Source organism: Amphiura filiformis, chromosome 14 (genome assembly GCF_039555335.1).
Source record: "Amphiura filiformis chromosome 14, Afil_fr2py, whole genome shotgun sequence".
Classification (NCBI taxonomy): Eukaryota; Metazoa; Echinodermata; class Ophiuroidea; order Amphilepidida; family Amphiuridae; genus Amphiura; species Amphiura filiformis.
In genome coordinates, this window is record NC_092641.1 from 12,401,758 (window position 1) to 12,428,358 (window position 26,601).

Sequence of the window (26,601 nt, forward strand, 5' to 3'; positions counted from 1 at the left end):
TCCCTCTCCTCTCTTTCTTCCTCACCCCCTCCCACTCTCGCTTGTTCAGTCTCAACTTAAGTCTCTCCCTCCCTCCCTCCCCCTCGCGAAATTTATCAGTATGATCCATGCCCGAAAATAAGCTCTGCAAAAATAAACATTTAAAATAAACCCGAGTCTTGCATATAGGCCCAACCAATTATCAGCTTAGCTTGCCATGAATAGAATACATTATCTTTGCTCCAATGCAAATTCTTTTGTATTGCATTTCAATGTAAAACATGATTACCAAATCACCACTTGTACGCGCCTCATTGGGAGATTTTAGACGCTCGTTTCATCGCCAATATGAAAGACTTTTGCTTATAACTTGGCAACATGGTTAGTATTATATTTCAATGCAAGACTTTTTTTACAAGCCACTTACGTCTAGGCGTAAGTGCATATACACCAAACACAAGTCAATTGAAGCCGTACAATTTACCGCGAATTTAGGACCGTAACATTTAGACTCTTCTTTTGTCTAGATTGGCACCCAACCGCACATCTCAAGGTTTTATGTAAAAATCAATATAACTTACCAAAACGAAAACTGAAATTCACGAGCTTCAAATTTTCAGTAACTAACAAAAGGCTAGAAGAAAAGATTGGTCATACCTGGGAGACTACCACTTCAGAATAACAATGACTTACAAAAACTATTACGGATACGGAAACAGAAACTGAAAAGATAAAACGACGGCTTGTCAGAAGGTCATTGCATTGTACGCAGCATCCCATCCATACATAACTTACGGATTAATTTTACTAGTACGTGCTGAAGGCGTTCCTTGCGAGATGTTTGTCATCTTTGTCTGTTCAAGTTTGTCTTTCTTAGACAAAATGCCAAATGCTTCACGAAAACCGTCGCGATAAAACTTACCACTGAAGGCGTAAATAAAGCTGTTGATTGCAGAATTGACGTACAAACCACCACGACCAACAAGAGTTATTGTCACTTCTTGCCCTCGTGATAAAAAAACCAGTACCATTAATGCTTTGAACAATGGTGTTCAGACTCTGTATTCTGAACCGTGACTGGGTGGCAAAGAATACAATCCCGTTGATAACCAGAGCTCTTGCTACTTGGTTCCGAACTTGATAAGTAAAACCAGTACATTGATGATCAGAGTGGTTACCCGAGACGTTGTTCATAATGACGCTTCGCACGGGCTACAACTACTTTCTAAATTTATTTATGTCTGGTCAGGTTGTCTGTAGCTTAAATAAATATTATATGATTTATCTGCATAAATCAAGCGAACTATTTTGAAAAAAAATTCTACATAAAATACAAGCTTGCTGAAAAGTGTCGATAATTTTAGTATTAAAGTTGCTATAATCGGAGTGCTAGAGCATCTCTTTCAGGGTTTATTATACCTCTGTCAAGATGGATATGCCGTTTACACAAGGACACCTTCCCTTTCAGCCCTCTAGATCATAATCTGATTTTGTTTTATAAAGGCACTATTGGTGGTTTTGTTTCCATGCTTGCTTTTATGCTTGTATCGCTATGAATATTATATGAGCCTTTGTACAGGCCCAATTTTAATATCAATCCGAGAATAAAATACCAATTTACAAGTAAAAATACATTTTAACAATGTTAAATTTTCTTTCATTGATTGTAATATTGAATTTTTAATATAATATAAGGTGTGTGTGTGTGTGTGTTGACAAGATAGATAAACGCATGTAGCAGAGTTTTTGTCATATCCATAGCTACATAGAGACAGAGAGGGAGAAGACAATGTATGAGCAGAAGGAGTATGAGAAGATTGAAAGAATGACTCAATAAGTCAAAATACAAAACATTATTTGGCTACATACCATAGAAAATAAATCTGAACACATGCAAGTTAATAACATCATTCCAAGGCTACATTAAAAATGCTTCATATCACTTTTCATACCGATGTAAAACATGCGTTTACGTCTGTCTAGAATATTAATGCCTGCATAAATGAGTGAATGTTCTTAGTCATCCAGTAATTTCAAACAGAGTTTTGGAATTAAATCTAATACTGGAACTTACTTTTTACAACTATTGCGACGTTGCGTCTGGAACCACCAGACTTCATCAGGCAACTGACCCGTTGGACTGGTCACGTGATAGACGGCTAGGTATCGACCCGATGGCCCGGTGACATGCTTGAGATCAATTGAAGCGGAGTCCCCCTTTCTTGTTCAGCGACGGTTGCTCAATGCGTTCCCAAATGGCTTCTTTTATGCCTCTCCTATGCCATTGTTCCTCCTTGTCAAGAATAACGACTTCCTCGTTCTTAATTGAGTGTCCAGTGTCCTTTAAATGGAGGTAAACAGCTGAGTTTTGCGCTTTGTTGGTACTCGGTCTCCTATGTTGACCAATGCGGGTTTTTAACGCCTGTTTGGTTTCTCCAACATAAGCCGCTGAGCAATCGGTGTCACCACACACAACTCCGTACACTAAGTTTGAGCGTTTGTCCTTCGGCTGCTTGTCCTTGACATTGACCAGTTTCCCGCGAAGCGTGTTCACTGGTTTGAAGGATGTTGTGATTCCGAAGGATTTGAAGTGATTCTTCACGCGTCCCGAGATTCCCGAAATATATGGTATAGTAACGCGGGCCCTGTTGGCTTGACCACTCGCGTCTCCGGTCTTTGGCTCCTTACTCTTGGTGGCTTTGAGAAAGGCCCAGTCCGGATAACCACAGTTATTAAGGGCTGTTTTGATGTGGTCCTTTTCCTCGGGAACTTGTTCAGAGTCACCAATGATGGTATCAGCTCTATATTGGAGAGTTCGAATTACTCCTAACTTGTGTACGAGTGGATGGTGGGAACCAAACTGAAGATAATGGTCAGTATGTGTGGGTTTCCTATACACCTTATATGTCAGGGTACCATCGCTTTGAACGGATATTAAGCAGTCGAGAAACGCAAGGGTATCGTCTTTGCACAGTTCTTGAGTGAATTTTATGTTGTCATTGACACTATTGATGTGTTCGAAGAACCCGTCGAGCTCGCTACGGTTGAGTATGACGAAGGTGTCGTCGACAAAACGCAACCAAACCCTTGGTTTTGTACCCGGGTACGACTTCAAGGCCTGTTGTTCGAAGCTTTCCATACACAAATTCACCACTATTGGTGAAACGGGGGCGCCCATAGCACAGCCATGTTGTTGTTTGAAGTATTTCCCCTTGTACGAGAAGCAGGTAGTGTTCAAACAAATTTCAATCAGTTCAACGATTTGTTCAATCTTCAAGATTGTCCTTTCACTCAGTGTATTATCACTCTCCAAACACTCTTTCACAACCTTGAGGGCAAAGTCAGGTGGTATACATGTGAAAAGAGCAGTTACATCATAGGATGTTATAATTTCACTTTCGCTTAACTTGAGATCTTTTATTTGGTTGACAAAGTCTTGTGTGTTCTTGATATGATGAGGTGACCGACCAACTAAAGGGCCAAGTATTTTGGCAGCGTGTTTGGCGAGGTTGTAAGTTACGGACCCAATTCTACTCACTATGGGCCTGACAGGTATTGGGTCAGGTTTGTGGATTTTTGGAAGCCCGTAAAACGCCGGTACCACAGGCTCAGAGGGGGGGTCTAACGATACCTAGCCGTCTATCACGTGACCAGTCCAACGGGTCAGTTGCCTGATGAAGTCTGGTGGTTCCAGACGCAACGTCGCAATAGTTGTAAAAAGTAAGTTCCAGTATTAGATTTAATTCCAAAACTCTGTTTGAAATTACTGGATGACTAAGAACATTCACTCATTTATGCAGGCATTAATATTCTAGACAGACGTAAACGCATGTTTTACATCGGTATGAAAAGTGATATGAAGCATTTTTTAATGTAGCCTTGGAATGATGTTATTAACTTGCATGTGTTCAGATTTATTTTCTATGTTATGTAGCCAAATAATGTTTTGTATTTTGACTTATTGAGTCATTCTTTCAATCTTCTCATACTCCTTCTGCTCATACATTGTCTTCTCCCTCTCTGTCTCTATGTAGCTATGGATATGACAAAAACGCTGCTACATGCGTTTATCTATCTTGTCAACGCACACACACACCTTTATATTATATTAAAATTCAATATTACAATCAATGAAAGAAAATTTAACATTGTTAAAATGTATTTTTACTTGTAAATTGGTATTTTATTCTCGGATTGATATTTAAATTGGGCCTGTATAAAGGCTCATATAATATTCATAGCGATACAAGCATAAAAGCAAGAATAGAAACGAAACCACCAATAGTGCCTTTATAAAACAAAATCAGATTATGATCTAGAGGGCTGAAAGGGAAGGTGTCCTTGTGTAAACGGCATATCCATCTTGACAGAGGTATAAATAAACCCTGAAAGAGATGCTCTAGCTCTCCGATTATAGCAACTTTTACTAAAATTATCGACACCTTTCAGCAAGCTTGTATTTTATGTAGAATTCTTTTTTCAAAATAGTTCGCTTGATTTTGTAGTTACCTACAGATAAATCATATAATATTTATTTAAGCTACAGACAACCTGACCAGACATAAATAAATTTAGAAAGTAGTTGTAGCCCGTGCGAAGCGTCATTATGAACAACGTCTCGGGTAACCACTCTGATCATCAATGTACTGGAGAGAATACCATTTATATTCAAGACGAAGTTGCAGCTCGCGATTGGCTCAAATCAGACGCAGACATACTCGTCAATGGGCACATCCTTCCCCTTATAGTCACTATGACAGGACTGAGTAACTTAGCATTCATCTACATGGTGTTAAGCAATCTGATAACCAATCTGTATCTCGTTGGTATGTCTACTGCAGATTTACTTATCAAGTTCGGAACCAAGTAGCAAGAGCTCTGGTTATCAACGGGATTGTATTCTTTGCCACCCAGTCACCGTTCAGAATACAGAGTCTGAACACCATTAATCAAAGCATTAATGGTACTGGTTTTTTATCACGAGGGCAAGAAGTGACAATTAACTCTTGTTGGTCGTGGTGGTTTATACGTCAATTCTGCAATCAACAGCTTTATTTACGCCTTCAGTAGTAAGTTTTATCGCGACGGTTTTCGTGAAGCATTTGGCATTTTGTCTAAGAAAGACAAACTTGAACAGACAAAGATGACAAACATCTCGCAAGGAACGCCTTCAGCACGTACTAGTAAAATTAATCCGTAAGTTATGTATGGATGGGATGCTGCGTACAATGCAATGACCTTCTGACCAGGTACGTAACAATCGGTGGTGAAACATTTACTGATTTTGTGCAATATCATACGAATGAGCACTATCTGCCGATCTAATACCTCCAATTGGTCAAGTAGATAATATCTTCATTTTAATCACCAATCAGAATGGAGCTTTGCAAATAATTCCCCTAAATTGTTATTGATTATTCAAACAATGTTGCTGATTGGTCCAATTAATAATGAAAACTTCTTTTTGACCAATCGGCAGGTAGTTCTGGGATGAATGAGAGCCTGCGCAATAATTACAGTTGTTGAGTGCGCTGATTGCTAAATGAAATTAACATTTGCTTTCGTGAAGAATTTTACTTCTTGTCATAGTTGAAGATAAAAAGATGACCAGTATATTGCAAGCAAAATCTTCTTCAAGTAAAATTAATACATAATATCTGTGGCTGAAATACTGCGCATACAGTAACAATATTGATGGCAACACATTTACAGATTTGTCTGCAATATATTCCTTTCAAATGTTGGTATCTCGTATTCATAGCAAGCAAAAAGAGCTTGAACCTCATCAAAATGCCATTAAAGTAGCATTATTAGATATTATATTATTTCAACATTTATTTTCGGCATTAATGTTTCAGGTGTTCAATGTAAAAACTGATTGCGATGTACTTTACATTCGGCACTCCATCCTGCTGTTATCTTCGCTGCATCCTGGATCCAAGGCCATTTGACAGAGACTAGCAGATTACCAAAAATATAATCTCAATCATGGCATTTCTAAATTTTTTGGTGTTTTGGGAAAAAAATCCATATCTTCAATACGAAAGGTCAAAATTGTCAATTGATCGTCGGCTTTTCATCCCACCTACATACACTTTAAGTATAAATCTTCAGATTTATAAAGTTTACTTTATATAAAAAAATATCAATTTTTAATCATTTGCCATAAAATGTGTATGACATTGCGAATTTCAAAAAATCAAAATTATTTGATATCAGAAGGACGCTCTTCGTATTAAAAATGCAATTCGATATGTCTGATGTGCTCTGATGTCCCACAATAAATACTGTCCAAACGTTCATACCCCATCCCTTAAGATCACAATTGAAAATTCAAGGTGAAAGTTGGTGCTTCAAATGTGTAAAAAGTAAAGACTGAAATAGGAATTTTCGTCTCTGTCAAAAACTAATTTTGGGGATTGTAAAAATACTATATAAACACGACCCTTAAAATTAAAATTGGTATGCATGCAATTGCGAATGCTGTAGTAGGGACACGCAACCGAAATTAATGTAACATGACTCTAAGGTAATTAAGGCTCATATAAAATTAACTTCGAAGAAAATATGGATGCGAACATTGAAACTGTGCTGAACCCAATCTCCACTTTATTAGGCCGTATAAAATTAATGTTTTGGTTCTCGTCCTGGGGATTTTCATGAATTGATGAAGGAGGGAGGTGTTTTTGTTTGTTTTTTTTTCAATGTAAAATTAGCATTGTCAGTAGTTTTCGGTCTTCTCCAACAGTGGTCGAGGAAACGATGAGGCCCTTTTTTTTCAAATGTGAGATTCTGAGGATAAACCCCTAGAGTACCACAAAAAGACTTGGAAGTGATGCTTGTTCTCTAATAAACTTATTTATGTGTATGAAGATTTCATAAATCATTCCAAAGTCTAAAAAAATAGAAAAATCTAAAAAAAAAAAAAAAAAATATGACAAATCCCAGAAATTGAGGAGGGAGGGGACGAGAACCAAAATATTAATTTTACACGGCCTTATAAGTAATGTAATAGACTTGCGTGTGGATAAACTGGATCTTGACTTTCCGCACTAAAACCTACATATTGTTTTTTACCTCGGTTTCTTTTCCTCCCGGCTTTTCTTATTTTGCACCACATATTCTGTAATACATTAGATAGCCCAATACTTCAAGAATAATTATGTAATTATACCTTGAAACCAATTTGTAAAGCATTTAAAACATAGCTTTGAAAAATTGTTTTAGTTTGACCACCCTGTATAAACACAAAAAACAGCGAGCATGTTACTTCAAGCGCGTCTCTTGATTTATCATAATTATGCTTCTTTAATAGCCGTCGTTGCATATTTTGAAATGGTAAAATAACAAATTGCTTTTTGAAAAAAATACTAAATATTGCGAAATCAGTGGAGGTACGTTAATTTTCCTTCCCATTATACGTGTTGCTTATTAACATAGAATGCCTGACCTCACCCACCTGACTCTCCTCCGGGTTTGGCTGTTGGAAACTTTCAGATCTGCCCATTGTACTTGAGACCCACACCGAATATTGTCAGTTGTCGGAAATCATTGTAAAGATAATAATTATAAAATATGTACTTAATAAAGAAGATACGTTGTCTGTACAATTAGTGTTACATAAAATAAATATTATATTATATGTGGCAACCAGATTTGCCCAAACATTCTTTCGATTACCGATATTTCACTATATCTGCCATTATTTTGAATCTAATCCTTATTTTGTTTAACGTTTACGCAGGGATAAGCAATGTTTTTATTCATGAATTATAAAAAATATACAAATAGTATTACAAGTATTTAAGAAAAAAGTAAGATAGGAAAAAATTGCTGTTATCCTCGTCATTCTCTCGTCACTCCATATAGCTATACGAATATTTTTACGCGGTACTATAATTAGCCTGACATGACGATCAAACTTGTTTTCAAGATGCTTTAGTTAATCTGTCATACCATGTGAAACCGAATATTAAAAGTGACCAAAAGCTTCTGACAATCTAGATATTACTCATGTTATATATATATAGGAAATATTTGTAATTTTTTTAACCAAACAGGCAATTGCATAATTTGTCTACAGTAATAAAATAAAAGCAAACACGGGCAAATTCGCCGCTTTTCCGCCAAGAGTCACCCAAGTCGTATACATCTAATTATTATTATTTTTTTGGTCTTGGCGAATACAGCTGCATTCATTGTGTGCTTAATTAATTATATTAAGCTTAGGAAAGACATGAAGGCTGATTACAATATTTTGTTCTATTTCATTTTTCATAATTACAATTGGAGGAGAAAAAAGTACGAGTGTTCATTAATTTATTGCTGTTACTTTTATATTACCGTATACTGGCATGAGTAGCAGGTGTTTTAATACTGCCTTAATTTAGTTAAAGCTATATTTCTCAGAAGGAAAATACTTAATCTAAATTATGTTTACTCAAGCAGCCCACAGAAACATGAAATGCAAAATTACATCCTTTCATGCATGCAACAAGTTTATGTTATATAAGTGCTGTATTAGCTTTCCCGTTCGTTTAATGTAGATCTCTTATGGGAGAACACAAAGGACAAAGGACGTCAAACAACAATATCAGTACATTTTTACAACTGAGTCCAACTCTTCGGATTAAAAAGAAAAAGGATACGGGAAGCAGAGGGGCAGCAGGAATCAAACCCAGGACCTCTCGTTACTTTTACAATTAACTTAGCCCAATTTCAGTAAGCAGGCCTATGTCGGAACAAATATACAAATGAATTCAACTAAAACAGCCTTGTAACGGTTCCAGATGACACTGAAAAGGGAGTTTCAAGCGACTTTTATTTATATTACGAAAATTCTTAACTCCTCGTTTCGACATGAAACTGGATCTTGAGAGAGAGTTTGCGGAAAATACCAGTCTTCATGGGATTGCTCGTATTTTCCAGTCTGCAGGGGTTATTTTAAAGCTCATATGGTCAGTAATCTTCTTGACAGCTTTTGGTCTGTTTATTTGGCAGTTTTCAGAGCGAATTACAGCATATCTGAAATTTGATTACAACACTCTTGTTGAGGTATGTATCCCAGTATCATGGTTATGTTTAGCTCTTGGGTAAGTGGACATTTTTTTGCTACTCTGGGCAGATTCTCCTTTATTGGAAACATTATTTTGCCGAGAGAGTGCAATATAGGTCGTATCAACCATTTTTATCATCAGAATAAGGTTATTTGTGATGTGATCAAGCAAAATCAGTCGAAAATGGGAAATATTGATTTTGAGATATAACAAAACAAAGGATGTATTTCCTTTTGTTTCCAACTGTTTTAGAAATGCAGTTTTGCAAATGCTGTTTACAATCCTGTAAGAAACTGAAAATTGAATATGTCAGACTTCAGACTGATTTTACTTGATCACACCACATTTGTGTTTTAATTTGTTTGTTTATCTTTTATTATTTATTTTAAATTAAAATCTAATTATTGCTTCTTAGACTTATAAAATAGCTTAAAATGAATGTGTACATTTAACTGTATTGTGATAATTATTTTATAACTCAGTTTCGCCAACAAATATACACGACTATGTTGCACTCAGTCGTCGATTTTTCCTGTAATTTTTTGAAAATATTACATTTGCTTTTTCACATCGTCGTATCCTTCTAATACCTGAATAAATAAACATGATAAAGAACGACATGAAACAAGTATTATGAATATAATGCCATCATTAAAGAAATGATACCAAGACACCAACTAAATATTTGCTTTTTTGTAATTGTAAAAGAAATGTTGCAGTAGAATTGCATTCATAAAGGTAATTGATCTACATGGTGTGGGGGTCATGTGATGTATGGTGTGTGGTTTTAGTACGTGCATGTGTTCGTTTACTTGTGTTCATTTATGTGTAAGTTTGTAGCCTGGTTTGTGGGTTTGTATGGTGTTAGTGTGATTGTGTTAAACTTTCATTTCGTGGATCTATTTTTTACCAGGTTGAACATCGATCCAAATTAACTTTCCCAGCCGTGACAATCTGCAACTTCAATCGCTTTTATAGTTCCCGAATAGCTGAAGAATATCAAACGTAAGTGACGATCATTTCAACTAAATTTATATAAACTGGGCTCAAAAAGAAACTTATCATTTTTCCCAAGGTCATAACTTAAAATCCTGTCCATAAAAAGAAACCAAAATTGCACACAGGATTACTTTAATACTCTAATCTAAACACTGGTCAGTAACCAAACAGTTGTCCAACGGACACAACAGCAAAATGCACTTACATAGAACAGCTTCCTAGACCACATTCACAGCCCAATAATTGGCACCCAACACAAGAAACCCGTGAGTAAGTGGAATAGTGTGGAACAAGACCTGTTTCTTGAAGAAAGTGTATGAAAAGTAGAAGCAGCCACGTTCCACACTATTTCACTTACTCTTTGGAAAGTATCACCTGTGTAAGGATTTTGTACGCATTCTCACAAATTTCTTTTGCTGAATGCCAATTATTCACCTGTGAATGTGGTCCAGAAAACGTGTTCCCTGTCAGTGCATTTTCCATCGATTCCATCTATTCTATTCCATTTCTATGGCAACAGTCACCCTATTGAATTATTGTTCTCCATTTTACCTACAATTTTATATTATAACCAGCTTCTTTGAAGCGAAAAAGGGCATTCAAATAGGGTGCTTTCATCCTGAAAAATTCGCGAAATGAGATGCAAAAAGGGGCGTTTTCAAAGTTCGCGACAAGCATGTGTACCCGCGGATACACGTAGTGCCGTAACCAGGTTCATTTACTCTTTATGTTCATGTAATCTTTATAGAAATAGTTCGAAGTAGAACCTAAAACGTTCCTCCGCTGTCCTCTATGTATATAACCTTAAATAGTTCTACAAAAAATTAAAAAAGGTTCTGCAAAGGCCAGAAAGAACCATAATGGTGTTTGTTTCATTTCCTAGAATCCCTAAAACCCTAGTTGTCTTGTCTTAGTACCGCTAAACCCCTTCTTTCTAAGAGTGTGATTTTGTAGGAAATCACCGGATTGAATGGACTTTATAAGGTCATCACTGTCTTTTTCCAAACAAAACTAAATATCTCGGACATATTCCGATTTTTTTCGGGGAGGGGGTAATCCGACGTCATTCCATAGTAATAGCGTCTCCGTGTTCTGTTTTTAATGAATTTGGACCCAATTTGGATTTTAAATCAATGTTTGTTCTCTGGTTTTCTCAATCTCCTGCAGGCAATTGGACAAAGTGTTCGGATTTGCAGACACTTTGAATTATTACTACGCATATTCTTCATATTCTGAAAATCAACCTGAGAGTTGGGAGGATTTCAATAGCGATTTTGATTTTGAACTATTTGGTGAACAATCAGGATTCCGCCTCAACGACAGTCTGCTACGATGTGATTGGAAAGGGAAGAAAGACTCTTGCTCTGCAGACAATTTCACTGCGATATTTATACCAGATTATGGTGTCTGTTATCAGTTTAATACTGATGACAAAGATGAGAATCGACTGCGGCAAACTTTACCAGGAGCTGGAAATGGATTGAGTATTTTATTAGATATTAAGCAAGAAGATTATACAGAGACTTTTAAACAAGGACATCATGAAGCAGGGTTGAAGTTTGTTGTCCACGATTGGCATGACCTAGCTCTTGTTGCGACGCTGGGACTTGCCATTCCGCCTGGGTTTCATACATACGCTGCTGTGAGGAAAAAGAAGTACGAAGAATTGCCCAAACCTTGGGGTAATTGTAAATCTGTAAAAGATGGTTATAATAAGAAAGTTTGTCTTAGTGACTGTCGTCTTGATCACATCGTCAGATCTTGTAACTGCCGACCATTGGGGTATACAGGTAATACCAAGATTTGCACCCCAGACCAACAAGCAAATTGTGTAGCTAAAGCGCTCCAAGAATACCGCTCATCAGGCATCAGTGACGAATGCGATTGCCCTACTCCGTGTACAGAAATTGTCTTCACGTCATCACTTTCAATGACGTCATTTCCGAGCGACCAACTAGCGGAAGAATATCTAAAGGAATACGGGACACTTCAAACTGTTGTTGAAGATAACTCAAGTTTTTCATTCAGAGATGATCTCAACCTTCGTAAAAACTTAGTCTATCTAGATGTTTATTTCGATGAGCTAAGTGAAACGAGGTTTAAGCAGGTTGAAGCTATGAGTTGGTCAGCCTTGCTCTCTGATTTAGGTGGACAAATGGGATTGTTTCTGGGTATGAGTGCAATCACAGCGGCCGAAGTATTGGAGTATCTTGGGAGAAAGACATATCGTTTGTTTAAGGGGAAGCGGTCAAATGACAACAGAGTAATGGAGCTAAATCAATCCACGTAAATGTATAATGGACTATTTTTGTCATTCCCGAAATTCTTTTCAAAGAAACTAAAACTACGTCATCGTCAATGCTCACAATACGCACGTTTCGAGTTTCTGATCTATTTCAAATGATTATGACGCAGTTTGAGTTTTATTTCGGCACTTACAAAATGGTTTTAACAGATTAGTTAATATCCTAGCCAGCGATGTTATGTACAGAATTGTTGTCTACCCAGTGGGCACAGGTTGAATCAACGTTGATACAACGTCAAAGTTTCAACCTAACCTGATTTCAATCTGATTTCAACCTAGAGGTTAGTTGAAATCAGGTTGAAGTCCATTTGCAAATACAACGTAATTTTAACCTGATTTCAACGTCGAAATAGATTTCGACGTCGAAATTTCAACGTGATTTCAACGTCAGGTGTGCCCACTGGGGCTAGCTACACTAACGACCGGTTATATAAAGACAGATTTGATAACACGCTCTGAAAGTGTAACTTGATATCCTCGATATCTTTTGCTATAGCGCCATACAATGTCGAATACAACAGCAGCGCTCGCACGATGGGAAATAAGGGGATGTGCAATTATTATGAGCTCTGTTGAGGGTAAAATTGGAGGGGGAGGGTACAAGAAATTTTTGCCCAGCCATAAGGGGATGGGCAAGCAATATTGGCAACCCAGAAGGGCAAGCGATTTTTGGCATACATTCATGCATGGTGCGCCTTTTATATAAAACGCCCTAGATAAGGCTCAGGAAAACGCTTGAATCTTCCTGCTCGCTGCACTCGCAGTATATCTAGACCATTAAGGTTTACAAATTGGGATCTCAAAATATTTTCTTTTACAACGGGGGAGGCAAAGAGTTTATTGCAGGCCGAGAGAAAGGGCAAGCGATTTTGGCGGGCCGAGAGGGGGAAAGCAATTTTTGGCTGGCCGTTTGAAACTTTTACCACTACCACCCCCGGGCTCATAATTATATTGCACAGCCTCTAACACGGAAGTGTTCTAAAATGCAAACATCTGAATTTTGAATGTTAGATTGTTCTAGATCAAAAAATTGGCTGAAAATGCTTTTAAAACGAATATGACTGCTATATATATTTGCGCAAATATTAACATAATAGATTATAAAATAATCACGAAGGTGAACTTGTGTGTATTACCTTTGCATACCGTTTATAGAGCATAACTATAATAGAACTATATAATTTATTTGGCCAATTACGCTATTAAATTACATACTCTTAGGTTTGGATGGTCTGGAATCACATTTTGAAATACACTCTTAGAACAAATTTTTGTCTGTCCTCTATGTAAAACTCTCAAGAGAAACGATTTTAAAATGGCTGTACACCACGAATGAGCCGTATTTTCAGTTACAGTGTATAATATACATTAAGGTCGTATTCATAGGTACCTTAATTTGGTGCTACATGTATCTTATTCTGATAGCGCCAGTCAAACACCTTTTAAACCAATATACAATCCTATTGCTGAAGAGGATAATATGCTTCTATCTAATAGCTCTAGTCTCTGTTTGGTTTGGTTAAATCCTGTTCAAGTGGTGTTTTACAAAGCATTGCATTTAACTATGTAATGTATAACCAACAATTAACAATGAGAGGACATTCCTGAACCTCGTTGACTTGGCGATGATTATGACTGATTGATATTTATAACCATCAATGTGGAAAAAGAGACACATGTAGAACCGAAAAAGGTACCAAATGTTATAAACTTGTTGTACACAAAGAAGTGTAGGTACCACTTTTTAGAGTCATATTTTAAGCTCCTTCCACGTTCAAAAATTGGTAAATTGCAATTTCAACTGTGATAAATATAACCTCAAACCCCTATAAATTTGATAATAACAAAATAAATTTGCATAAAGTCTGAAATTGTGTTCTTCATAGAGCATTATAATGTAAACTTATGGTAAGCACATTTTCTATCAAACAAAACAATTATTTTGCACCATCTCCCGACACACCCCAATTAATATTTAGCCCGTGCGGTTTATACAGACCCCTTCCAGACCAGTCTTAGAATTAGCGAAAAATTTTTTTTAACTTTTTTAAAAACTTCTTAAAACCCGACTCGGGTACCGTTGAAATGTCAACCAAGCATTTCACTGTTTCGTAGTGAATCAAGGCCATGGATGACGTCGTCCTACCATTTAGGCTATACTACAGTTTATTCATAAATAATTGGCTATACAAACTCGTTCAAAATGTATCTCTTTTTGAAGCACAACGACGACAGTAGTAATATTGCTTTCCAGGACGTTCACTTCCGGTTCCGGGTCACCAGGTCAAAGGTCAACCCAGGTCAAAGGTCACGAGGTCATTTCCAGGTCATGGGTCATGAGGTCAACCGGAAATACCGCCATTGTGAGTCAGCGTTAATATTTAGGGACGTTAATATTTAGGAGCGTTAATGTCAAACGGAAATGATCAAAGGTCAACCGGAAATACCGCCATTTTGAATCGACGTTAATATTTAGGGGGCGCAGCACTAATTCAGCGTCCCATAGGATAACGTGTGAATTCGGCCTACTTCAAACGCCATTTCTGGTGTCCCTGCAATACTTGGCAAAATAAATTTGGTATCAAATTAAAGCTCTGTTTCTCTAGATTCCATAACTTTTGTCGGCATATATCGATGACCGTTGACTTTTTTCGCTATTTTGCGGTGCAAAAAAAAGAGCTAAAAATGTACTAAACTCACCACTCACATTTCAAAATCGGGTTTTCTCTTAATCCGCCACAGAGAATCGCTTTTGAGATCAATTGTCCAGTTTTTTTCTGCATGTTATCATTAAAGACACTTGTCGAATTCATATGAGCCGATATTGAGTGATTTAAAGTGAACATGTCGGTAGATATGGTCGCTACAATCTCATATTCACTATGGACTATATTAGCCGAATTTCGTTGTTACATAAAATGCGGAGTGATTTAGTGTTGCGTCCTCTTAGGGACGTTAATTAGTAGGCCTAGAATACCATCTTAAATTTTCATAGCTCCCATTCAATGTGTTCCGAAGTTGAACATCGTTGAGCGTCGTTGCGAGTTATTCCCTAAATCTTAACGTCCCTAAATATTAACGTTGACTAAAAATGGCGGTATTTCCGGTTGACCTCATTACCCATGACCAGGAAATGACCTCGTGACCTTTGACCTGGGTTGACATTTGACCTGGTGACCCGGAACCGGAAGTGAACGTCCTGGAATGCAATATTACTACTGACGACCTATACATACGAGTATATACTGCGCCAAAAAAGTATTCTTACACTTGGAAAAAATCCTAATTCTGTAGATAATGACACCACATTGAATACAATGTGACCTCAAGAAACAAAAGACCTGAAAAATAAAATAAAAGTTATGTAAAGTACAGAGAAGATACTGAAATAAAACTTCAATTAAGAAACTGTGTTATCTCTTTGCTGTGCTTGTTAGAATCTGTTGCGCCTTTGTGGTCACTTTTAAAACTGGACCTTCGTCTAATCAGTTGCTTGTAACTTTACATCTTGTGATCGCAGTATTAGAGTCTATAATCTCTCTTCATATTCTGCAAAGAGCAAACTCACTTCCTTTCCACTTTTGTACTCATAAAAAAACCTGTTAATAGACCATCAAAAAAAAATTAATAGTTTACAACATTTCATGTGGGTATTCCCCATATGATGTCATATCAACTTCACAATATCCCCTAATGGTGAAATTCACTGAATATTGTAGAGAGCAGGGGGATTTCAAAACAATCCAAATTAGATATAATACAATTTGTTTTGATGAATGAGTGTCATCACTCATGAAATAACTTTCATTTTGTAAACAAAGATAAACAAAATCAAATTACTCAGGCCACCTCATAGAGTGTAATCAAAGTGTAAGCAGTAGCTGGACAGTGAATTAAAGTTTTAACTTCAACACTACACTATTTTTGCTCACCTGGAATGTTTTCACTAGTCCGACTAGCGTCTTCAGCAGATGGTGATGCTGTGATGATATCTTGTCTACAATCGGGATATCTCTCACTGATGACGTCATATGACGCTAGTTGGACTGATGACGTCATATGACGCTAGTCGGACTAGTGAAAACGTTCCAGGTGAGCGAAAAATAGTGTAGTGTTGAAGTTAAAACTTTAATTCATTTTATCTACCACTACGTATGAATATCCACTCGTATATAGTAGCTGGACAGTTTGGTACTAAAATTTCCGCTTGCGACGTTTCAAAATTAATTCTCGCTTCACTTACCATTTTGTTAGTGAGTGTGACCCGCTTTTTTTAACCTTGACCTAGTCGGGTAAAATTCAAATTGGCCGCCATTTTCAGATAATGGAAATAGCATATAGCATGATGTAAATTACCTCTTCGACAGATGGTTTGAGGCAGTGGATAGTATAACAATAGTACGCAACAACATGTAGGGTTGTCGATTGAATGCGGTTCTTGTTCAATTGCCCAGATAACTGTTTGTCGTGTTTATTGAGCTGTTCACATAAACACTTTTTCATTTACTGGAGCTTGAAACTTGTCGAATTGTCGAGGTCTTTTTAGTGATGGACACTAAAATATAGATAAAATTTATCGAGTTTCTAATCAGATAGTGAGGCAGACTAAATATGGATACCTCAAGATGCGGACAGAATAAATATAAAAAAACAATTTGGCATGTATAGTCATTAATTTTTAATATGCCACAAAATTACTACTTCCGGAAGCAAATGTCAAGCAGTTACGCTTTTTTGACGCCAGTTTGATTTTGTAAAATTGACCTAAAATTAGACAATTTTGTTCGGAATTTCAAAATCTTCAACACCTTCTACACTTTTTATGGATGAAAATTGTTCCGGAATAATTAAAACTGTTGAATTTGGCCTTGGGACAATTAGCTAGCATACCATCTAAATAATTAAAAACTAAAAATGTGTCTGGTTTCTTGTACGACAAGAATTTGATGATCATTTTAAAAAGCACTTATCACCAAAAATAAAATAAAACTAATATCGTTTCATGTCATGTGTGACAAAAACAAAGTTGTCATCATCATTAACATCGTTATCATCAACGTATGCATGAGTGATAATGCATTCATCATTAGTAGCAACAGGTACGCTAATTTCATGCAGAATCCGTGGTTATCATGGGATTTTTCGACGTAGCCGGCTGAGTAATTGACAATAATGATCCACAAAAGCATTAGGAATATCATCAAGTACAACTTAATCGACAGACCGTAAAGGTGATTGATATAGACATGAAATGACGATCTGCTGAATATTTTTATTGAAATAATTATACCGCCTACCACTTTAGATGTACTTTCATAGCTTGGTAGGAAATGAACAAACCGTGGAGAAAAAGTCCTTTTTATGGGAAGTACAAAAGAAATCAGAGATGTCTATGTACCAGAAAAGACCAAAAAGTGGATAATTTAACATTCGGTGGACTATAATTGATGCAGTGCTTTTCCAATTTTTTTGCTTTTGATTTTTTTTGGGTGACGCGGTAATACTCCTGTGCAAGCCACTTCAAATTGGAAGCATGCTGAATTTGAACCAACAATTTTGGTATAGTTTACAATTCTGAACCCATGAGTGCAACTCTTCGAATTGAATAGAAAACTGGTACAGGAAACAGAATGATAGCTAGAATCAAGCCAAGACATCCCTGACCTCGTGTTGCTTTTACAACTTTATGTAGGTTTGCATTTTATATAGGCTACACCAAGAAGAAAACTTTAAGCGTCAGGCCATTACCACTTTTGTTCCTATATCAAAAAATATTAGCTCCGCGTTTTGACATGAAACTGGATCCGGTGAGAGAGAGTTTGCGGAAAATACCTGTCTTCATGGGATTGCTCGTATTTTCCAGTCTGCTGGTGTTATCTTAAAGCTCATGTGGTCGGTAATCATCTAATCAGCTTTAGGTCTGTTTCTTGGGCAATTTTCAGAGCGAATTACAGCATATCTGAAAATTGATTACAACACTCTTGTCGAGGTATGTATTTCATTTAATTATAAGATAACACTGCGTGAAAAACATAACAAATCATCTTAAAAACAATAAATTTTTTTGTCAATTTTCTGTGCTCCCCTTGCTGATTTAATACTAAAAACACGGGCATCTCCATTTGTCCTCTCCACTGTCGCTTCCCGGGTTGTATCGTCGTAACAATGATTATCGGCCACACGACAGCGCGGTTTAATGGCTGGCGCATGTCGGATACCTTCTAAAGACGCCTAAGATGATACGCCAAACCTTACACGTCTAAGATGCAATCTTAGACGTCTAGAGTGCAATCATAGGCAGATGGTAGAGCAGTGGTCACGCAAACCAGAGGTCTTTTTTCATTTAATATTGTTACCTGATCAGTAATTTTTCTCTGTATATTGAAACTGTTAAATATCACTTAAATTTATGAAAGTATGCATCTTTAGACAAAGACCTGACGAATCCATATGTCAGGTCAAATTTGGGCAATATTTTCGGGCAACAAAGCAAAACAATTATTCAGTATAATTTTTAAAAACTATATATAAATAAATAGGAAAGAATTTTTATCAAGTTTGGGTTAAAAAGGGGGTGGGATTTTTTCCAAGCCTGAGCATTTTTACCCAATTTTTCCCTCATAGATGGATTCTTCGTATGTGTGTTTGTGTTCAACTTTTTTCTTTTCTCTTTTGACCAGGTTGAAAATTAAACCAAATTAAATTAAACCAAATTAACTTTCCCAGGCGTGACAATCTGTAACTACAATCGCTTTTATAATTCACGAGTAACTGAAGAACATCGAAAGTAAGTGACGATCATTTTTCAACCTTTAAGGAACAAACCAAAAGATCGATGACGTCCTATAAACGTAACTAGTTTCGTTTCTCGGCCGACCCCTCCCTCCCTGCCAGAAACGTAATCCTGAAATGTTGACAATTTTGGGTCGTATAACTTAAGGTATACTAAAGGGGTATTATTAAGCTGGACATATCATAGAGGGTTACCCCTAGTATCGCCGTGGATGGGTAAATAAAGCCGGTACAACTTGTGACACAAGTACACTTACTGATTTCCTAACAGAATTTCTCAACTTAAAAACTTGAAATACGTATAATGTAAATCTAAGTCTAAATTGGGCTATATACGTATGTTTATTTATATTTGGCTATTTTTCTTTCGCACAATTCGATTTTGTCTGCACACATTGTTCGGCATTGTCTAATGACACGTTGGTTCAACAAGTCAATGACTTGTAATGGACAACGATGTTGATCAACAAAGTATACAAGAGATTTACGACCTATATGTCATTTATGTTATCATTATGGTTTGGTCGATTACAATCTCAGTTTTGAAATTGGTGTTGCATGCAACATAAACATGAGACTTCATCCTGTGTCCCTCAAAATGGCATTAGCTTAATTAATTGACTTTGCAATATAAGCGCTGTTAAACTTCAACATTATGAAATTATCATATTATTTGCCGCTTTTCTTCCCATTCTGGGTATTCGGGGGGGGATTTCAAAACCCATTTGAAGCATGATGAGTTATATTGTCCTCCATTCTAATGCGAGATAATATTATTAGGGATGACCAATGAACCATCAACTTGATTAGAACACTCCCATAGACATGCTGGGAGCTCCGCTGATACTTGGACACCTATATATAAATAATTTTATGGACTCACTGCAATAAACGGATTAAAAGTAAATGATCATTACTGATAGGTGGGACAATCAGTTTCTGCTTCTTGATTTCAAGTGTTTTAACTAAAACTCAAATTCAGGCCAGCTATCATTTCATGTTAGAGTTCATTCCTGGAACAGTTTCACCTGAAATTTGTAAAGAATTAGAGTCAATTTAGAATACAAACCATGATTTTGGCCCAGTCCCAATTCTTTCCTTTTTTTTTTATTTGTATGGTCAATATTTACCATTAATGATTTCTCTATTTTTTAACTTTACATTTTACGATGCTGATTACTTAGTATTTAATTTTGTATTTATATGTTTGATGTGTTTTGTTTATATCATGTGCATGTATATATGCGATTATTATCTTGTAAATTTGCAAAATATGTAAAATCATATTATAATATTTAAACTGAAATAAGGGCCTGATTGGAAAGCAGTGCTTGTCACTGAAGCTGTTTTACTCTCAATAAAGATAGAATTTGTGTGCTAGCTATTATAGTAAGGCTTGTGTATTTGATATGGTTCACACCACCAGGTACTCCGGTTCCTTCTCTTTCCAAAACTGGGTCATTGTTTTCACTTGCATAGCTAATAAGTTAAATTAAGCTTGCAAATGATGGTAACCGATATACGGTGTTTCATGATGATTGAGCACAACAAGAATGACGGGGAAAGTTTTGGGTGATGCTATAAAGTGCTTAAGTGTCGCATGTAATTATGCGCCCTCAAATGCTTGCATTTAAAATTGCTCATTCAGTGAGTGCTCAGGCCAAAAAAAAAAAAAACAAGTTTGTTTCCTGTAGCGCGCGCACTTCGTGTTTGACGGCTTAATATAAAACACTACTGGAGTAAACATTTACACATTACAAAACAAATAAACAATATAAATATTCTTGAATATGAAGAAATATGATGTTTTTTGTGTGTGTCGGAGAAACCCACTGTAAATTCCCATTCCAATTTGCAGCGAAAAGGGTTTTGTTTTTTTCATTTCAAGACATGGATTAAAAAAACGCATTTCGCATTTGACTTTTTGGACACCTTTGTCATCATAGTCATTGTCATAGATGTGGTAACATAGCATGATAGTGGTTCAGCCGAAAGCCGTGTATTAAAGACAAAATAAGGCATATACATTTTCGTTTTTGCCAAAATTTTCATTTCAAAAATGATGACAAATTGAATGACCTATCCTTCACTTTTAAGCACTTTATAAACAATTTAATTTTTTTACACTTGCGCTGGGATCACTGAATAAGCCTTTAATGTAATCAACTGATACAAATCATGAATAAAATGTTTATAAGTAGTTTATTAAATATGTTTATTTAGATATTTTTAAACAGTTTTGCAATGTTTGCTTTTGATAAAATAAAAACCCATTTTAATGATTTACAAATATACAGTGCACAACTTATAAGTTCCCCCTAATGTTCTTTCCACCGGCATGTCCAGGATCTGTTCCTGCGGGGGCTCAGAGGGGCTTTCAGGGTTATGCGGGGGGGCTTAATGGCTTAAATCGCCATAAAACGGCTGATTTTACATGATGTTTAACAAAGTGCGGGGGCTTCAACCCCAAAGCACCCCCAGACATGCCACTGATGATGGCTAGCTGGGTCAAGGACTGGGTTGGGTAAGGTCAATGGCGTCGGGTCTCTGTTACTAGGCAGAGGATACTCAGGATAGAAAAAGGTGTCTAAAGTAGGAGTGGGTCTACAAGAACATGACGAGGATCTAGCTACTTGTTATCTATCCAAAAGCATGGAAAGAATGTGAAACAGCACATCAGATCAGTGTATTGATTGCAAAATTTAACGAAATATGATACCACACATGCCATATATGCGCAGCTCTACTTCATCTGATACCCCCCCCCCCCAGAGCGCCCCCCCCCCCACCACACACACACCCCAACATGGTGGCCCAGTCCAATCAATGTATGGCATAATTTTAAGCATTAATTTACTAATCTTTGTGCAAATAAAAGGTGATTTTAAGTATATTTCGCTGCAAAAATGGGTTTCCGGTGGGCAAACTTTGCCCCCCCAATAACACCCCCTGTGCAGCTGATTTCAAAACGTGTCCACCCTAGGGATGTAGCCTATAGTCCATATAATCCATCTGTATAGGACACGTTTTTATATCTTGCCAAGTCAGTTTGCATCAAAATATGGGGGTTTGCTCCCTGGGTATGTTATGAAAACATTTTATACCCTTATAAACATGATAAACCGACATTTAAACTTTTTTTGGCAACCCTTTCTTACCTTTTGCGAATGATGTCGAAAACGTTTTGTGTTTGCTGGATTTCTGGTTGCGGTCCCAGAAATACATTTTTATCGGTGATACAACAAATAAAAGGAATTAAACTATAACATTTTCTCAACGTTTCCAGATGATGCCATAAAAAGGGATTCATGCGACAGACGATTGTCATTTTTGTTTATATCAAGAAAATTCTAAGCTCCGAGTTCGACATGAAACTGGATCTAGAGAGAGAGTTTGCGGAAAATACCACTCTTCATGGAATTGCCCGTATTTTCCAGTCTGCTGGGGTTATCTTAAAGCTCATTTGGTCGGTAATCTTCTTGACAGCTTTTGGTTTGTTTGTTTGGCAGTTTTCAGAGCGAGTTACAGCATATCTGAGGTTTGATTACAACACTCTCGTTCAGGTATGTATTCCAGTATCATGGTTATGTTTAGCTCTTGGGTAATTGAAATTCGTTTAAGGGGGTACTACTACACCCTTCGATAAATTTGTGACTATTTTTGCACTTTTCTCAAAAACTAATAACACACTTGTGACAAAAGTTATGTATATTATAGGGGCAAGGAATCCAGTTACTACACTGAAATTTCAGTGACCCAAGACAAACGGTTCGTTATTTATGATAAGGAATGAGGTACCGCTAGGATGTACCTCATTTTCTATCATATTTACTGAACCGCTTGTCTTGAGTCACGACCATCACATCGTCGCGTCCTTCTTCTGATGCCTGAATAAATAAACGTGATAAAGAACGAAATGAAACAAGTATTACGAATATAATGCCATCATTATAGAAAGGATAACAAAGCATCAAATGAATTTTTGCTTTTTGAATATTGTAAAAGAAATTTTACGGTAGAATTTCACAGCCTTCATAAAGGTTACAGACCTACATGGTGTGAGGTCATGTGATGAAGGGGTGTACTTGTGTTCATTTATGTGTAAGTTCATGGACCGGATTGTGGGCCTGTTTCGTGCGTTCGTTTGTGTGTTTGTGTTAACATCAGTTTCGTCTTTTCATGGATTTATATTTTTACCAGGTTGAACATAGATCCAAATTAACTTTCCCAGCCGTGACAATCTGCAGCTTAAATCGCTTTTATAGTTCCCGAATAGCCGCAGAATATCAAACGTAAGTGACGATCATTTCAACTAAATTTATATAAACTGGGCTCAAAAAGAAACTTATCATTTTTCACAACTTAAAATCCTGTCCATAAAATAAACCAAAATTGCACACAGGATTACTTCAATACTTTACTCTAAACACTGGTCAGTAACCAAGCAGTTGTCCATCGGACACGACAGCAAAATGCACTTACTTGGAACAGCTTCCTGGACCACATTCACAGCCCAATAATTGGCACCCAACACAAGAAACCTATGAGTAAGTGGAATAGTGTGGAACAAGACCTGTTTCTTGAAGAAAGTGTGTGAAAAATAGAAGTAGCCACGTTCCACACTATTTCACTTACTCTTTGGAAATTATCACCTGTGTAAGGATCTTGTACGCATTCTCACACATTTCTTTTGCTGAATGCCAATTATTCACGTGTGAATGTGGTCCAGGAATCGTGTTCCGTGTCAGTGCATTTTCCATCGATTCCATCTATTCTATTCTACAGTCACCCTATTGAATTATTGTTCTCCATTTTACCTACAATTTTATATTATAACCAGCTTCTTTGAAACGAAAAAGGGCATTCAAATAGGGGTGCTTTCATCCGCGAAATGAGATGCAAAAAGGGGCGTTTTCAAAGTTCGCGACAAGCATGTGTACCCGCGGATACACGTAGTGCCGTAACCAGGTTCATGTACTCTTTATGTTCATGCACTCTTAGAAATAGTCCGAAGTAGAACCTAAAACGTTCCTCCGCTGTCCTGTATGTAGAACCTTAAATAGTTCTACACAAAATTTAGAAGGTTCTGCAAAGGTTCTAAAAAGGTCAGAAAGAACAATAATGGTGTTTGTTTTCATTTCCTAGAATCCCTAAAACCCTAGTTGTCTTGTCTTAGTACCGCTAAACCCCTTCTTTCTAAGAGTGTGATTTTGTGGGAAATGCCTTTATATCATCTTTGAATGGACTTTATAAGGCCATCACTGTCTTTTTCCAAACAAAACTAAATATCTCGGACATATTCCGATTTTTTTCGGGGAGGGGGTAATCCGACGTCATTCCATAGTAATAGCGTCTCCGTGTTCTGTTTTTAATGAATTTGAATTTAATCAATGTTTGTTCTCTCTGGTTTTCTCAATCTCCTGCAGGCAATTGGACAAAGTGTTCGGATTTGCAGACACTTTGAATTATTACTACGCATATTCTTCATATTCTGAAAATCAACCTACGGAGAGTTGGGAGGATTTCAATAACGATTTTGATTTTGAGCTATTCGGTGAACAATCAGGATTCCGCCTCAACGACAGTCTGCTACGATGTGATTGGAAAGGGAAGAAAGACTCTTGCTCTGCAGATAATTTCACTGCGATATTTATACCAGATTATGGTGTCTGTTATCAGTTTAATACTGATGACAAAGATGAGAATCGACTCCGACAAACTTTACCAGGAGCTGGAAATGGATTGAGTATTTTATTAGATATTAAGCAAGAAGATTACACAGAGACATTTAAACAAGGACATCATGAAGCAGGGTTGAAGTTTGTTGTCCACGATTGGCATGACCTAGCTCTTGTTGAGACGCTGGGACTTGCCATTCCGCCTGGGTTTCATACATACGCTGCTGTGAGGAAAAAGAAGTATGAAGAATTGCCCAAACCGTGGGGTAACTGTAAATCTGTAAAAGATGGTTATAATAAGAAAGTTTGTCTTAGTGACTGTCGTCTTGATCACATCGTCAGATCTTGTAACTGCCGACCATTGGGGTATACAGGTAATACCAAGATTTGCACCCCAGACCAACAAGCAAATTGTGTAGCTAAAGCGCTCCAAGAATACCGCTCATCAGGCATCAGTGACGAATGCGATTGCCCTACTCCGTGTACAGAAGTTGTCTTCACGTCATCACTTTCAATGACGTCTTTTCCGAGCGATAAACTAGCGGAAGAATATCAAAAGGAATACGCGACACTTAAAGATGTTGTTGAAGGTAACTCAAGCTTTTCGATCAGAGATGATCTCGATCTTCGTAAAAACTTAGTCTATCTAGATGTTTATTTCGATGAGCTAAGTGAAACTAGGTTTAAGCAGGTTGAAGCTATGAGTTGGTCAGCCTTGCTGTCTGATTTGGGTGGACAAATGGGATTGTTTCTCGGTGTGAGTGCAATCACAGCGGCTGAAGTATTGGAATATCTTGGGAGAAGGACATACCGTTTGTTTAAGGGGAAGCGATCAAATGACAACAGAGTAATAGAGCTAAATCAATCCAAGTAAATTTGTAATGGACCATTTTGGTCATTCCAAAAATCCTTTGCAAAGAAACCGAAACTACGTCATCGTCAATATGCATGTCGTTAGTGCACACTTTCGAGTATCCGATCTACACCAAATGATATTACGCAGTTTAAGTTTTATTTCGCTAATTTCAATAATTGTCAATTGGTGGTGGTTTTAACAGATTAGTTAATGTTCTATTCAGCGATTTTATATACAGAATTATTGTCTAGCTACACTAACGAACGATTATATAGGTCGATATTGATAACATACTCTGAAAGAGTGACTTGATATCCGCGATATCGTCTGCTATAGCGCCATACCAGGTCGAATTCAACAGAAGTGCTCGCACGATTAGAAATAAGGGGTTGTGCAATAATTATGTATCTTGGGGGAGGGTAAAATTGGAGGGGGCAAGAAATTCCTGCCCACCAAAAAACCAATTTTTTGCATATATTCATGGGACGCGTTTAAAATAAACCGCTCTAAATAGGCTTAAGTAAACGCTTGAATATGCACATTTTCTGCTCGCTGCCCTCGCAACATAGATCTAGACCATTTTCGGTTTGCAAATTGGGATCCAAAAAAGTTTTCTTGTGCAAAGGGGGAAGGCAAAGATATTTTGCAGGCCGGGAGAAGGGGCAAGCGACCTGTAAAAAATATTATTGACAATGTTGAGAGTAGAAATTACAATCAATCAAACTATCAGACAATATTTAAAACATGTATGTATAAATAAAAAATCTTTTAAAAAGAATTGGTGGCTTAAAGCCATAATATGTGATTTACTCCACAGCGACGCCCTCATTTTTTTTTTTTTTTTTCATTTTTGCATGATTGTAATGCCCAATGGTGTTCTAAAATGCCATGTGAAAGACTAAGCCTAAAGTGTTTTAACTAGAGTAACATTTTTAA

General features: G+C 36.9%; 3 protein-coding genes across 3 annotated transcripts; 2 read left to right on the forward strand and 1 right to left on the reverse strand.

The window, feature by feature from the left end:
* Positions 1–770: 770 nt before the first annotated feature.
* Positions 771–7,486, reverse strand: LOC140169198 (uncharacterized). Its single transcript, XM_072192456.1, has 3 exons — positions 7,439–7,486; positions 2,251–3,307; positions 771–985 (listed from the first exon to the last, which is right to left on the reverse strand). Exons 1-3 carry the CDS (start codon positions 7,484–7,486, stop codon positions 771–773), a joined length of 1,320 nt encoding a protein of 439 aa, XP_072048557.1.
* A 1,047-nt stretch (positions 7,487–8,533) lies between these two features.
* On the forward strand, positions 8,534–15,708 carry LOC140169721 (acid-sensing ion channel 1B-like). The gene is made up of 3 exons (XM_072193016.1): positions 8,534–9,033; positions 9,949–10,040; positions 11,202–15,708. Exons 1-3 carry the CDS (start codon positions 8,839–8,841, stop codon positions 12,322–12,324), a joined length of 1,410 nt encoding a protein of 469 aa, XP_072049117.1. The 5' UTR covers positions 8,534–8,838; the 3' UTR covers positions 12,325–15,708.
* Positions 15,709–19,039: 3,331 nt separating this feature from the next.
* LOC140169720 (acid-sensing ion channel 2-like) lies at positions 19,040–26,484 on the forward strand. The gene is made up of 4 exons (XM_072193015.1): positions 19,040–19,126; positions 22,418–22,694; positions 23,332–23,423; positions 24,558–26,484. Exons 2-4 carry the CDS (start codon positions 22,440–22,442, stop codon positions 25,681–25,683), a joined length of 1,473 nt encoding a protein of 490 aa, XP_072049116.1. The 5' UTR covers positions 19,040–19,126; positions 22,418–22,439; the 3' UTR covers positions 25,684–26,484.
* The last annotated feature ends 117 nt before the right edge of the window (positions 26,485–26,601 follow it).

What these genes read in the sequence shown, in the direction of transcription:
- LOC140169198 (XM_072192456.1), bottom strand. Translation starts at nt 7,486, where the DNA reads ATGGGCAGATCTGAAAGTTTCCAACAGCCAAACCCGGAGGAGAGTCAG. An exon ending in CAAACCCGGAGGAGAGTCAG is followed by an intron (nt 3,308 to 7,438) that starts GTGGGTGAGGTC and finishes TTTGCCCTCAAG; the next exon opens with GTTGTGAAAGAGTGTTTGGA. An exon ending in GGAACAATGGCATAGGAGAG is followed by an intron (nt 986 to 2,250) that starts GCATAAAAGAAG and finishes TTTTATCACGAG; the next exon opens with GGCAAGAAGTGACAATAACT.
- LOC140169721 (XM_072193016.1), top strand. Translation starts at nt 8,839, where the DNA reads ATGAAACTGGATCTTGAGAGAGAGTTTGCGGAAAATACCAGTCTTCAT. An exon ending in ATTACAACACTCTTGTTGAG is followed by an intron (nt 9,034 to 9,948) that starts GTATGTATCCCA and finishes ATTTTTTACCAG; the next exon opens with GTTGAACATCGATCCAAATT. An exon ending in ATAGCTGAAGAATATCAAAC is followed by an intron (nt 10,041 to 11,201) that starts GTAAGTGACGAT and finishes AATCTCCTGCAG; the next exon opens with GCAATTGGACAAAGTGTTCG.
- LOC140169720 (XM_072193015.1), top strand. Translation starts at nt 22,440, where the DNA reads ATGCGACAGACGATTGTCATTTTTGTTTATATCAAGAAAATTCTAAGC. An exon ending in ATTACAACACTCTCGTTCAG is followed by an intron (nt 22,695 to 23,331) that starts GTATGTATTCCA and finishes TATTTTTACCAG; the next exon opens with GTTGAACATAGATCCAAATT. An exon ending in ATAGCCGCAGAATATCAAAC is followed by an intron (nt 23,424 to 24,557) that starts GTAAGTGACGAT and finishes AATCTCCTGCAG; the next exon opens with GCAATTGGACAAAGTGTTCG.